Below are 13,315 nucleotides of genomic sequence, written 5' to 3'. Positions count from 1 at the left end.
GTATGTCTCCCACTGACTTGGATGAATCCCAGGCTCCAATTTTAATAATTAAGGTCCTTGACAGTCTCTAGGTCTCTGGATGGGTGCCTTACCCACTCTTTGAATGAAGCAGGTCGAGCAGGATAGTCTATGAACCACACCACAGGGCATTATCACAGCAGACCGTGGGATCCAGTTAGAGAGGGAAGTTTGCTCAGTTCACCACTTAAGAGTGTTTATCCCCCCTCATGCAGCCATAACAAAACAGCTCAGACTGCATGAGTGCAACATTTGGGCACACAAGCACCTGAGTGCAGATGCCACCATGGATACTACACTACCTAGGACACATCACCTCCATGCTGTGCTTCCTCCAGGACTGCTTTCAGGACAGCTACACGGGCAGCCTCCAGGCAAGGCAGCTGGAGCAGTGTGGTAGTTTACTGCCTCTGCTGGTCCCTTCCACTCGGCCACAGGAGATCACAGTCCCAGGAAGAATCATGAAAGGCAGCTCAGTTTACCCAGCTGTGGCAGTGCTTCCACGTGTGCAGCATGGGGCCAAAGTTCAGCCCTGGGAAACTGCTCCACTGCCAGCAAACCCAAAGCATCCCACCCTGATGTCACCCCCTTGTGCAACCTGGCTGACCAGGAGACTGTCCCTGTTGCCTCACAAACTGGCTGACATTCAAGAGGGAGCATTTGATCCAGCAGCCAGGAAAAATGCATGATGGTACCAAGTTTATGTCTGTCCATGCAATGGGAGACTCTCCAAAGTTTTGGGAACCCAAGTCTTGCCTTCTTTTACTGTCACACAGGACTTGGGAGCTAAGATGAGAGACCTCTGGGGAAAGGCAGTGGAAATGGTCATTTTCATTTGGGAAAGACTTCCAGCTGCAATGGCTTCATGCAGCTCTCAGACCAGCCCTCATGGCTGTGTGGATCCACCACTTTCAAGGCATCCTTCCTGTTCTTTGAAATGCTACATTACAGAACTTTGTGTCATTAAGGCATCTAACACCAGGAACGAGACTGTGGGATTCTGTCTTGATCTTAGCAAAGGGAAAAGGAATCTTAAAATACCATAACTCTTCATGGTAATACAGTGAACACAAGTGTCCCTCTTTCAAGATGTACAGCTAATTTACAACACAAGAACTACCTGAAACTCCATTGAGTCAAGACTCAGTCTTGAAAATTTAAACAAGGTAAGTGGGTTAAAGATGTCTGAAGCCAAATTCGTACCCCCTGCAAACAGATACAACACTATCTAGTTTATGGAAAGGAGTCTAACTCGGCCAGCAATAAATATGGATCGTAACTAAGGTCATCAGGACACAGCCTGTAAAGACAAAATGCTGGACCACAATCATAAAAGCATAGGCAAGACACCTGTGGTCTGTCAAAAATGTCCCTCAATCCTATATGCCATTTTACTGGAAGCAATGAAAACTGGTCACAGTACCTGCAACAGTTCATTGAGGCACAGCAAAGGACCACCCTCAGTATCTTACACACTTAGTATGCCTACTCCAGAGCCACCAGAATTTATATGGAAAGATGCTCCATGGCACCCCAAGAGCTGAAGTCAGAAGAACTGCTAAGCCAAGAACAATTGGAAAGCCTGAGGTCAAAATCTGCATTCCCAGCTTTAATGCCAATACACGATCAATGCTAACAGATCCTGTTTTGTTACCCTCATCCAATTTTCCTCCCATCAATGGCATGCCACTACAGAAAGCAGAGGAAGGAGCTCTGCTTGTTCACCCCACAATAAAAAGCTGTGGTAGCTCTTCCAGTTACAGTTTCTCTCCAATCTCCAGATTGCCCATATTATCAGCCTGGTGTATTTTTTTCTAAATGTAGGCACAACTTTTCTCTTCATTTTCTCCTAACATCTTTTCCAATTATTCCATTTACAGTAATGACCATTTCAAAATATGTGAATTGTCATAATTGTTTTACATACCAGATGCTACATTACATTTAGCCAACACACATAAGTTCGGGAGCTAAATCTTTTACGTTTTACTACAGACTAACTTTAGTATTTTTCCACTTAGTGACTGGGAAGTGGCTTTTAAAAGAGAGGGCCCTTTTATACCAGTATACCATGGGGCTGTGCAAAGGTACAAGCAAGTACTCTTCCTCGGTTATTATTGCCTTATTCCAGAAACAAAGTGATTTTCTCAGAAGATGGCAGTGGGACTACCCTGATGCAGTGTTTGTTACGTTCAGCCAGAGACAGCTCAAGGCCAGGCCCGTGCTGCCCAGCTCCACCAGCCCAACACCAAAATATGCACCAGCTGTTTCCCACTGTGCAGGGTGTTATGCAGAAACATCCAGGGCCTTCCCCAGCCACTTGTGCTGCTGATTTAACTGCTCCTAAAGGGGAAAAAGATATACAGAAAATGAAAGAGGAATGGGAAAAGCGTGGGAGAAAGTAAAAACCAAATAGGTACCTGAAAAAAGAGAAAAATGCATTATGAGGGAGAAGAAGGAAGAAGGATCAGGAGAAATAACTATGGTCTAGTTTGCTCCCTGAGTCTCTACATTTGGTAAGGGAGGGAGTGGTTTTACAATAAAACTTAGTTCTCTCAGCTGCCCACTTCCTGATGAGTCAAGACACCTCACATGGCAGGCATCTGTGGTCAGACAAATGCCATCACCAGTGCCTGCAAGATGCTCCTAGGACCTGACTGAGTGAACAGTAATACAAGCTGTCTGTAATCATCAAATACCAGAATCTCAGACGTTAAACATCCCAAGCAGGATCAAAAAACATCACATCTGGAAGGATCTGGGAAGCACATCCACTGTAACTACCATCTTTTTTCAGGGGCACCATTACACAAGGACCACCTCTGACAAACATCAGGGGACTGGTTTTCAGAATCTTTCTTTCAGCAAAACGTTTTCCTTTATTTCCTAAAAAGTGTGAGCATCCTGGGCACAACAGCCTTGAGACAGTCAGGCTCCAAGAATTACAATAGGAATAGCTGGTGTTGATCCTATCTTTCAAACAAAATTTTAAAATTTGTCTATGATCTAAGCACTGATATAGGAGAGGAGATCTTGGAAAATGCTGGAAAGCTTATGTGCATTTCTTAAAACTGAAAGATATGCATTTCAGTCCTGATATTAGAAGTTAGTGAACAAGGACACTGAAGATTTCTTTCAGTGCTATAATATAACTTCATGGTCTCTGGCTGTTTGGAGCCATTCTCTCCCCAGTGGAACAGAAGCAAAACTCCCCACTGGGTCACAGAGATGGTGGCAATGTAGCAGCACAGATCTGGCTGTGACAGTCCAAGCAATAATTTGCCTAAACTTTTAAAAAATAGTGAGTTTTGTCTGCTTGGAGTACTAGTCTTAAACTAAACCCAAAGTTAGGGGCAAGATAAGAGTTTTTCATTGCATCCATGGGCAGTGCCTTGCCCAGAAGGAATCTTGCCTAGCATAAGACTCCCAAGTAAGATTTTAAAAAAATGTATTTAAGTCCACAGTATTTACAGAGTGCTAAAACACCAAATAATGGCGTAACAAAATAATCTGATCATCTGTGTACACTGCCATTTCAAGAGGCAATGTCACTTCCAGACAGTTGTTGTGTGACCAAAAATAGTATTTTCTTTATCAGACATGTGATCAAAATAAGATATTTAAGCACACAGGAGCAGTCAGGTCAGATCAAAGGTTGAATTGGGCAGTATTTTGTTTCAGACAGTGCCAATAGCAGAATTTTATGAAAGCCTATAATGGGGAAATGCCCTCACCAAATAATGTAAAGACAACATTATGCATCCTGAAATACTTCTACCTGCTAAACAACCTGTTTCATCATGAGTCTGAAATGAATGCTGCACACTCTCATCAGCAGTTCTCCTTAGCACATCCCCACAGCTTCTGCTTTTACCTGGGAAAGGCAGTGATATCATCCACAGGTTTGGCTGGGTTTGGGCTGGATGCTCATGAGCACGGAAGATGCCATGAACACATGGAACAGGATGGATCCTTGTCCACAGCTGGGACCAGGGCTGAGCTGCAACAGAGTCCAGGGCAGCTGGCAGCCCCAGAGCTACTGTGCCAGCCAAGCAAAAGTCTTTGTGAAAGTCGAGGTAAACAAGAGCATCTAGACATCCATGTGGTGGACAAAGCAGCTTGGAGTTTTCTGCTTGGCTGTCAAGCCAAGGTGAGTGAGGAAACAAGAAGAAATTGAAACGCAAGGTGTCTACATAATGTCCTGCTAATAACTAATGTTTCTTTTGCTTGTGACCTGCAAAGACATGGAAAAGGAGTTGGACAGCCAGCTCCACCAGGGAGAACAAAAAGGAAGAAAAGCCATGGCTTTCAGCTGCCTGGAGATGATGTATGTTGGCAACAACAAAATTCCTAATTATGTTTACAGAGGACCTGCAGTCAGAAGAATCACATCAGGGGACCCAGAGGGTAAATCCCCAATTAAAGCTAAAAGGAAAATCACATAAGGAAAAAGACAGACTTTCTAAACATTTGTTAATAAACCCACTATCTGAATGGCACAGTGCAACAACTTTGGCATCCCACTTTTGTTTATATTTAGGGGATTTTACTGCTATCTTAAGTAGTTCTTAATGGCTCTAAATATTAAAAAAAAAAAAAAAAGAGAACTGAAACCCAGGAAATTTTATTAGTCAAAAGATAAGAGGCCTCTTTTTTCAAAAATTAACTTGGCCCATTGTTTCTTTCCCTTAAAACATTATTTGGCACTCCCTGGGATTGCTCTTTCCAGGTGTATTTATACTACTTATGGCTCAAGACATATTGAGCAGACATTTGGCCTTAATAACACTCTTGACTGACCTTAAATTTTATGTCCAGGGGTAACTGAGGCCATCAGATACCAAAATCAACACATTCAATCTGATGAGCTCACAACCTGGATGACGTCCAATTCATTTTTTATTCAGTTTGCAGACTTCACATACTGAAACTATTTACTAACAAATTTTAAAAATTCTTTTTAAAAGTTATCATCAGATGTTGATGCCTGAAGTTTTACTGGACAATTTGAAGGACAGTTCCTTTCATAAATTTGCAATTAGAAATGGTCTAGACTTTTGCAGTTTAATCCCATGATAAACTGTCTTGCCTCTAATATTACAGCAGCTCTTCTCAGTCCTCAGTTACCACAATCAAGGAGACAAACTTTGCCCCACATCCTTGGCAAGAATAAAGTATTCTTTGCTGCTATACAAGTGTAAAGGTGCATAGCAATAGTGTAAGACCATTATGTTTTCTGTACTGCTGTATTGTAGCTATATACAGATCTTACCACCTCAGGATCACCTCTGTGGCACAGCAGAAAGCCAACTTTGACTATTCCCACAAATTTATTATTCCCTATTTCACAGCAGAGGAACTAAGGCACAAAGAGAAATTTTCAGAGATGACACAGGTCCTTAATTTCCATTGAAATAATGGGACTCAGGCACCTGACTGATGCCCATCTTCTAAAAAGTGGCTATGGCTGCCTTCAGTTTGAAGTCAGGCTCTCCACATCCTCAGAGATATCATTCCCCTGCATGCCATGCACCCCATAAACCACTGCCTGTGCTCTGCAAGGTCCCTACTGCCCTGGCATAAGGTAAACCACTGACTTGCATCTCCCCCTCTTGTTCCCCACTCTGAATACCAGCTCTTCCCACAGGAGGTCAAAGACTGCTCAGCAGATGCAAGCTCTGCCCATCATTTCATGGCATGTCTGCTCTGTGGGACCTGGGTCCCTCTCCAGGCAAACTGAGGTCATGTTGGTTTTGGAGTCCTTCCACCTTGCTCCTAGTACGTAAATAAAATTCACACCAAAAAAAGTTTGTGTCCTCACAAAAGTCAACAAACAAGTCTCGCAACTGATGGTTTGCAACAGAGCACATAGTACAAGGCACACCGTGAAGGGCAGTATCAGTACCATTGCTACTTTGGCACTGAAAGCAATCATACTATTTGCAAACCTTGCACACAAACTGATACAATTTTCTCCTTCTATTAGCCTGGGTGCAGCCACAGCCTCTCTGTTTCCCGCTCTGTTGACAGCTTGCGAAACGTTAACCTGGCTGTCCCCGCAGAGCTCCCCATGGGGCTGCACCAGCCTTCCCCAGTGAATCCAGGAAGCCCCAGGAGATGTGATGCTGGGATGCATACAGGAACAGCACAGCTTGTAGTAGCAGCAGTCTGGGACACTCTGGCAGCACAGCAGAAGAAAAAAACCCTACCACGCCAACCTAGGAGAAGGCTCAACTGGGCTGACAAAACTGTTGGTAAGAAAAAAATTACTGGGTAGCACCACACGGGTAATCTTGTTACACAAAGATCTCACATATTGATATAGCCTAGGCAAGTGAAAAATTTATTTCATATTTCAGACAAATTTACAGTTAAAAATAATGTTTTAATCTCTGCTCTTTTCCATTAAAAGAAAAAGCACTTAAATTCTTAACAAAGCTCTCCAAAAAGTGTTTTGGAACGTCAACGTTCCCAAATGTCATATTCACTTCTGAAGATGATGGCAAGCTCCTAAACTACTCTTGGCTCCACTCCTATAAGTTTATTATTCCCAGAACTATGTGGTGTTTCACAAAGTAGAAGAGAAGTTGTCACTCTCAAGAGGTTTAAAATCACGGAGGCAACATGATGACTGATACATTCATATTATAGGAACAGAGTAAACAAAAGGTCAATGCCTATGTTTCAGTGGTAGGCTGAATCAAGAAGACACTGATGTTTTGTCTTCAGGATGACATTTTGGTGTCCACCATATTTTAAAAATTTTTCTTCCCCAAACCCACAGAGACAGAAAACACCTGAACTCTGAAAGGACATCTACTCTTATTCTTCATAGACTCCATCCTTTTATTTTCAAAGAGCCAAAACCCTGTGGTAGTCCAAAACACCAGTTTTTGGTTCAGAAAGGCCTGAAGGATGAAAGAAAGGCAAAGAAGTGGGATCCTCTAATCTCTGCCATGCACTGGTGGCTCTGTCAGCTTTATAGCCAATTTGCACAAGAGAGCAGGAAAAATCCTGTCTGGAGAATGACATGTGGAGGAGGTAGGCTAAATTTTTGGGCCAACTGAATTCTGCTCAAGTAAAACAGTCTCTCTGTTGAAAAGAACCAATTCATATCTTCTCTTTGAGTCCTTGCTGCAGCACAGAGGAAAGTACAGGGTGACTGCAGCATCCCTCTCTACATCCTTCACTTGGCATCTAGCAAGAACTCAGGGCTGGGGGGGGGCAAAGTAATTTACATCAGTTTTTGGCTGCTACGTACATATGCCTGGAGAGATACGCTCACAGCCTCTCACTCTTGATTTCTGCATGAGGTAAGAGCAGCTTAAGTGGATGAGAAGAGCTTGTTCTGCATTTAGGAAACAAACCTGTCTAGGATGATGGTGCTTGTGTGAATTATTAAAAGGCAAGTGCATTTACAAATCCAAATTAGCTGACCCTCTGACTTTCCACATTTATCTCTAGTTTTGACTTGAAAGAAAATAACACCAAAGGACAAATTTCTCCCAGCACTGGCTCCATTTTCTGCCTCTTTCACATAAAAGTTTTGGTAACAAAAGGTTAAAAATAACTTCCTGCACAGATGTTTTCTTTCAAATACATAAACAGTTATCCCCATCTAAGGTCCACTGAGTTGATTTCAGAATTGAGTTGTCAGGTACCAAAAAATTCCCAGCAGTCCTTCTCTCTTTACTGAATCATTACTTCAGGTAATAACAAAACCAGCCAGTTTGTGCAGTAGTGCCCAACAGCATATTTAGGGAATAACCAGTTTCACTTTCATCCTGCTCATCCCTCCTCCCAATACTACCTGCGAGCATGCTGCCAGCTGCCAAGGGTTAAACCTTGGCTTTTTAGGAAGCAAAACAGGAGAGGAATGAGAGAGGAGTGAGGAGAGTCTGCCCAGGGCAGCAGCTGGCAGGAGGACAACAAGCTGGGGCAGGGATGTCCGGAGCGCTGCAGCAGCCGGTGGAGGAGCAGAGGAAAAGTTTCTGTCATTTTAGGCAAGCCCCGGTGTGACGTCAGCTCTCCCAGATAATCTCAGCGCAGTCAGCACAGGCCTCCTGCCTCCCCATTGGCGAGCCCCTCGTCAGCAGACATCTGAAGATAATTATTATTGGCCAGACAATTATAACAGGAACGACTGTCACTTCGTGCTGCTGCCTGAACCTGGTGCTCTGCAGCACGATGGAGAAGGACTCCGGCGGTCACTACTCCATCCAGGCATTTCTGTCACTTTGCCTTTCCTGAGCACCCGCCAGCTTTTTGCTGCCTCACTGGCTGCAGCTGGGAATCAGTATCTCAGTGCTACAACACTTTTTGCTGCATGTCTGACAGAACATTTGTGAATTTTCTCCACAAATATTAAATATACTTACTCATAAGAAATAAAGGATTAGAGTTGCATTAATTCTCATGCAGCAGTTTAAAGAAAAAAAAATCCTTTGCAGACTATTTACTTCATTCAATTCCCTCTTTGAAGAAGTTTGGGAGGAGGTGCTGAGAGAGTTTGATTTGAGAAATCATTTAAAGCAATTATTTTAATAAACATTTGACTTAATCCTGAACATGCTGAAATCACACCTCCCATGATTTGAGTACAACGTGACAATATCTTAAAGTGATACTTTATTTTAAATGCAAAGCTACTCTATGGCACTATATTTAAACATGTACCAATACCAGCTTTCCCACCAAATAAAGTATAAGGAGTTTCATGAGAGTAAGTGGACCTGCTGACCTGCTGTTCCTTAACCTCCTGAAATCCTGCCATTGTTAATTTAGGGAAGGCAACTAATTGGCAGCTCTTGTTATCAGAGACCAGCAGACTGCAGGTCCATCTTTGCAGTCTCCAAGCTGCCTCCCTGCATGAGAACCAGGCAGTCTGGGGGCTATACCATAAAGGTGTGCGTAAATATAAAGCCAGGCACTCAGGGAGGCATGAAACCTATCTGCTCATAAATATCAGGCAACAGACTATTCATTTCTCCTCAAAAACAGCAGCCTCTTTACAGCACTGCTAATCCAGGCCCAAGCTTTAAAGAGGTCTCAGTGCCATGCATGTTTCAGGATGGGGTCCTCCATCTAGTGAAGCAGGACCATCTGGAATGAAGCAAGGAGGAGCTCATTCACTGCCATTAGACCAATATGCCCTCAGATGGGATTTTCAGGGGCAAATGGCAGTAAGGAAACAAGCCCTGGGATGGGAAAGAAAAGACTGGGTGCCAGCTACTGGTGAGGGCAGAGGACATACACTTGCCTCAGGGAGTGATGAAACTTGGATCAGGCTCAAAGGACCAAGGCAAAGAGGGGCAAGCCTTGGCTGAACAGAACCAGACCTTGCACCATGATCCTTCCTGACCAACCATACCAGTACCTAGGGGTGTATGCCACTACCCCCAGGCTTTGAGTTCAAGCTTTTCCAGCTTTAGGCTTACACAGTTTTAATTAAAAGGGCATGATGGTGTTTTAACCAGCTCAGAACTCAAGAGGATATGTAAAAGGATTCACATCCCTCCTCGAACTAGGCTACATCTTCATATGCAACCTAGTCAGACATTTCAAAATCCAAAAGTCATGGTCAACTCCTTAGAGCCAATTCATGCCCCCTAACACCCTACTGCCTTTTTTTGTGTGTGTGTGCATGTTGTAAGGTAACAAGACATAGTTCTGAGATGAGTAAAATAGCAAATGCCACACCTAGAGAATTTGTTTACCTTCATGTTAGACATTGTAATGGTATGGCACCCTGATTTAAATATTTTAGTAACAATTACAGTATAAAATCCTGCCAGTCTTTCCTTAAGCATGTCCCCCAGTCTGTCTTCCTGCTCCAAGAATGAAGGAACATGCTTATCCCTACATACTACTGTCTGACAACTTCATGTCTGATGGCTCTTATGTTAAGGATGTGTACATTAAGGCTACACCTACAAAGTGCAGGAGCCATGTACTCTGACATTGATGTCTGCATACACAGACCTATTGAGTCATCCTCAAGGAAGTAAAAAAAATCTGCTGTATTTTACCAGTTCAGCTCCCTGCAAAACCCAAATACTTGAACAGCACCTGTTTCATTAAGCAAGAGTGTTTCTTCAAGATAAAAATGCACAATTTAACCTGAAACTTTTAAGAGTCCTCAGCAGCATCTTCAGGAAAAGCCTGCCACAACAGAGACCTCAGAGGCTACAGCTCTATTTAATTTCCAAAAACATTCCCAGGACACAGGAAGATCATTCTCCTTCACTTTCACAAGAATAAAAGACATTAACGGATCAGTTTCCTCAGAGAAGGTGAAACTAGACTGAAAAGCATGTGGACATGTATGATTGTGCCTCTCTAGCTGTACAGCAGCAGTGTAACACTGACAGTCTCCTCCTCTGAACCCGGGAAGTGGGAGCCCAGCGTTACGGAATCCCAGCTGACAACCTCTGCAGCACATCAAACTGCCAGAGGGATTTCAATAACACTGCTTAGTATTTATGTGGTACCTGACATCTTCAAGGCACTCGGTAAATATTACTTAAGTAATTAAAGCACCCCATAACATTTCAGCATTATTATCCCCCACTCCTCTGGTCTTTCTTTGCTGGGGAAACTGAGGCCTAGGAGAGGTTATGTAATGTTCCCAAGGTCACATCATGAAGCACAGGAGAGTCAAGGAGAAGATGCAGGAGTGCTAGTTGCTAGGCATGTTCTTTAAAATAAACTGTATCTCTCCTGGGTTGATTATTATATATACTCATGTATCTCCCTCCATCCTCTTTCACCAGCATGTCCTATTCTGATGCCAATTTTCTTCTGGAACATGGACAGAATGGGAAGCATCCAATACTCCCAGCCCAAGAATATCTATGTGGCCTCCTTTCTCCTGAAACATGAGTGACACCAGGCACCCTTCAAGAGGTGATGAGCTCACCTGCAGAACAGAGGGAGACATACATGCACTTAAATGGTCATTTTAATGATATTGTCCTTAAAATTCCCCAGACAAATCACTAAAGGATTCTAGCACATCCCTGGCTGAGATCCACCTAGGATCCCGGACCACTCTGTCCTACAAATGTAGACACCAAAGCCTGGGCCCAGAGGCAGTCCTATACTACCACTGTCCCATGAGAGTGCCATGGGGAAAGGTCTCACTCAGGAGCTCAAAAGGGCACACAGCCCTGCCAGGGGAGAGCATGCAGGCAATGCAAAAGCTGGGTGCTATCTGGAGAGAGAGACCACAGGAGCAGCAGAAAGGAGCAGCAGAAAGGGCAAGACTGGGCACTAGGAGAGGGTGGTCAGGGACAGTGCCCCAGCAAGGCACAGCTGAGTGGGGGCAGATTGTGAACACAAGGCCCGTGCAGGTGGACAAAGCCAGGACAAGAACCGGGGCAAGGTGGGCAAGTGTCATCGAGAGAGGGATCCCGGCCCCAAGCACAGCGGAGGGGGGAAGGGCAGCTGGGGCTCTCTCTCCATCCTCGTTTCCCTGCTACCGGCCAAGGCCCGGGGATGCCCCCGGGGCAGTGCCTGGCAGAGAGCAGCCTGCCGGCACAGCCACTCCCCTTCGGCGGGCCAGCCTGGGAGCGTGGGTCCTTCTGCGGGGCCGTCAGGCTCCGGCTCGCCGCCACCCGGGGAGCCCCGACGGTCCATGCGCAGCCCGGGTCCCGCCGCGGCTCGGCTCGCCCCGGCTCCCCGGCCGCACGCACACGCCGGGAAAGTTAAAAACCGCATGGCTGCAAATGAAGTTTAATACTAGCTGGGGGAGGGGAGGGGGAAGGCAGAGGGGCTCCGCGGGGAGCGCGGGCAAACGCGCAACTTGTTTGAACGAGGCTGCAGCGCGGCGAGCGGCAGGGTCGGGCAGGGCTGGAGGCGAGGGAGGCCGAGGGCAGAGCCGGGGCACGTGTGCGGCTCTGCGCCGCCGGGCCAGCCAGGGCGCGGCGGGAGGGGGCGGCGGTGGGGCTCGGGCCCCGCAGCGCACCGCACCGCGCCCGCGGCGGGATGCTCCGGCCTTGTGTAACCCGGCGGGGTGGACCCCGCCCGGGCGCGCAGGTAGCCCCGGCGGCAGCGCCCGTGTGCCCGTGCACGGCGGCGCAGAGCCGAGCCGAGCCGCACCGCGCCGGCCGGGCGCAACCCGCGCACCCGGATGGGCTCAGCGCGTCCCCGATCCGGGCGGGCGGCGGGGCCCGGGGGCGGCACTCACCAGTTTTCCTGCATCCACTGGATGGCCGCATGCTCGTTGAACTGCTTCTCAAATTCGTATTCCTGCAAAGTCAACACTGACATGTTCATTGGCCCGGTGGCTGCGGAGCCGCTCCCCGCGCCGAGATGCTGCCTGCCGCCGCCTCGGGAGCCGGGCCCCTGCGCGCCCGCCGCCGGAGAGCCCCCGCCTCTGGCCTGGCCCGCCCCGCCTCAGCGGTACCCCGGGTTTAACATAGCTCCGCTCCCCTCCGCGCCTCTCCTCCCGGGCCCGCCGGTCTCCTCCTCTTCTGCGGCCGCCGCGCAGCGCCCGGGGGCGGCGCGGTCTTAGTGCCCGCCCGCCGCCGCCGCCGTCGCCGCCGCCCGGGACACCCGCCCCCGCCGCCCCTCGCACAGCCCTGGCGCTCCCCCGTGCACCGCGCCGGGGCTGCGCTCCTGGCAGGGAGGAACCCCCCCACACACACCGCAGGCTGACAAAAATAGCTACAAAAATAGGAAGCCCCCACCCCTGTGCTGAATCCATGCCGCAGCGCCCTGCGTGCCCTTGCCGGCCAGCCGGGAGCTAAAAAGCACGGGCTCGAATTTAGGCAGAAAGGCAGACGCATACCCTCCCCCAGAAGAAGCCTACACACCCCCGACATGTCCTTTTTTGCATTTAGACCCCAGCGCACCTGCTGCGATTGCCTTCATCCCGCGGGAGTGGGCTCTCGGCCCCCCTGCCCAGCCGGTCCAGCTTGCTGCGGGGACAGGGGCTGTAGCTGGGTGTCCCCATGCGAGGGGCACCGTCCTGCAGCCAGGCTGCCCCGAGCTCCCTGCTGTGCACAGACACGCTTTTGGGTGTTACAGTCTGCATGGGGCTGGTGGAGCATGGGGCAGAGACCCTAAGTCTAACCATCACCTGCTGAGCCGCTCTCGCAGTTGGGTCACACAGTGTTTATGTAGCCTTAATTTTCCTTCCCGTCTCATCTGCCACTTGCTGATGTTTCCAGCTGTGCTCTTCCGACTCCAACAGCATCCTGGACGTGCACTGCAGTACAAGCCAAGCTAAAAGAGTGGTTGGTCCCAGCCCCCATTAAACTTGCAGTCTTAAGGCAAGAGGAAAACAGGGTCAAAG

At 47.4% G+C, this 13,315-nt stretch overlaps 1 protein-coding gene across 1 annotated transcript in view; it reads right to left on the bottom strand.

Moving 5' to 3' along the window:
- Window positions 1–12,397, bottom strand: part of ELOVL6 (ELOVL fatty acid elongase 6) — a 79,213-nt gene extending 66,816 nt beyond the window's left edge. Inside the window, exon 1 of the mRNA XM_066548118.1 lies at window positions 12,206–12,397. Coding sequence (XP_066404215.1) covers window positions 12,206–12,294 — 89 coding nt within the window. The 5' untranslated portion in view covers window positions 12,295–12,397. The remainder of the gene's footprint in view (window positions 1–12,205) is intronic.
- Window positions 12,398–13,315: the final 918 nt, after the last annotated feature.

This window comes from Molothrus aeneus, chromosome 4 (genome assembly GCF_037042795.1).
Source record: "Molothrus aeneus isolate 106 chromosome 4, BPBGC_Maene_1.0, whole genome shotgun sequence".
Taxonomy (NCBI): domain Eukaryota; kingdom Metazoa; phylum Chordata; class Aves; order Passeriformes; family Icteridae; genus Molothrus; species Molothrus aeneus.
Note: the sequence above shows the minus strand (reverse complement) of the source record. Positions and strands in the feature narration are given on the sequence as shown.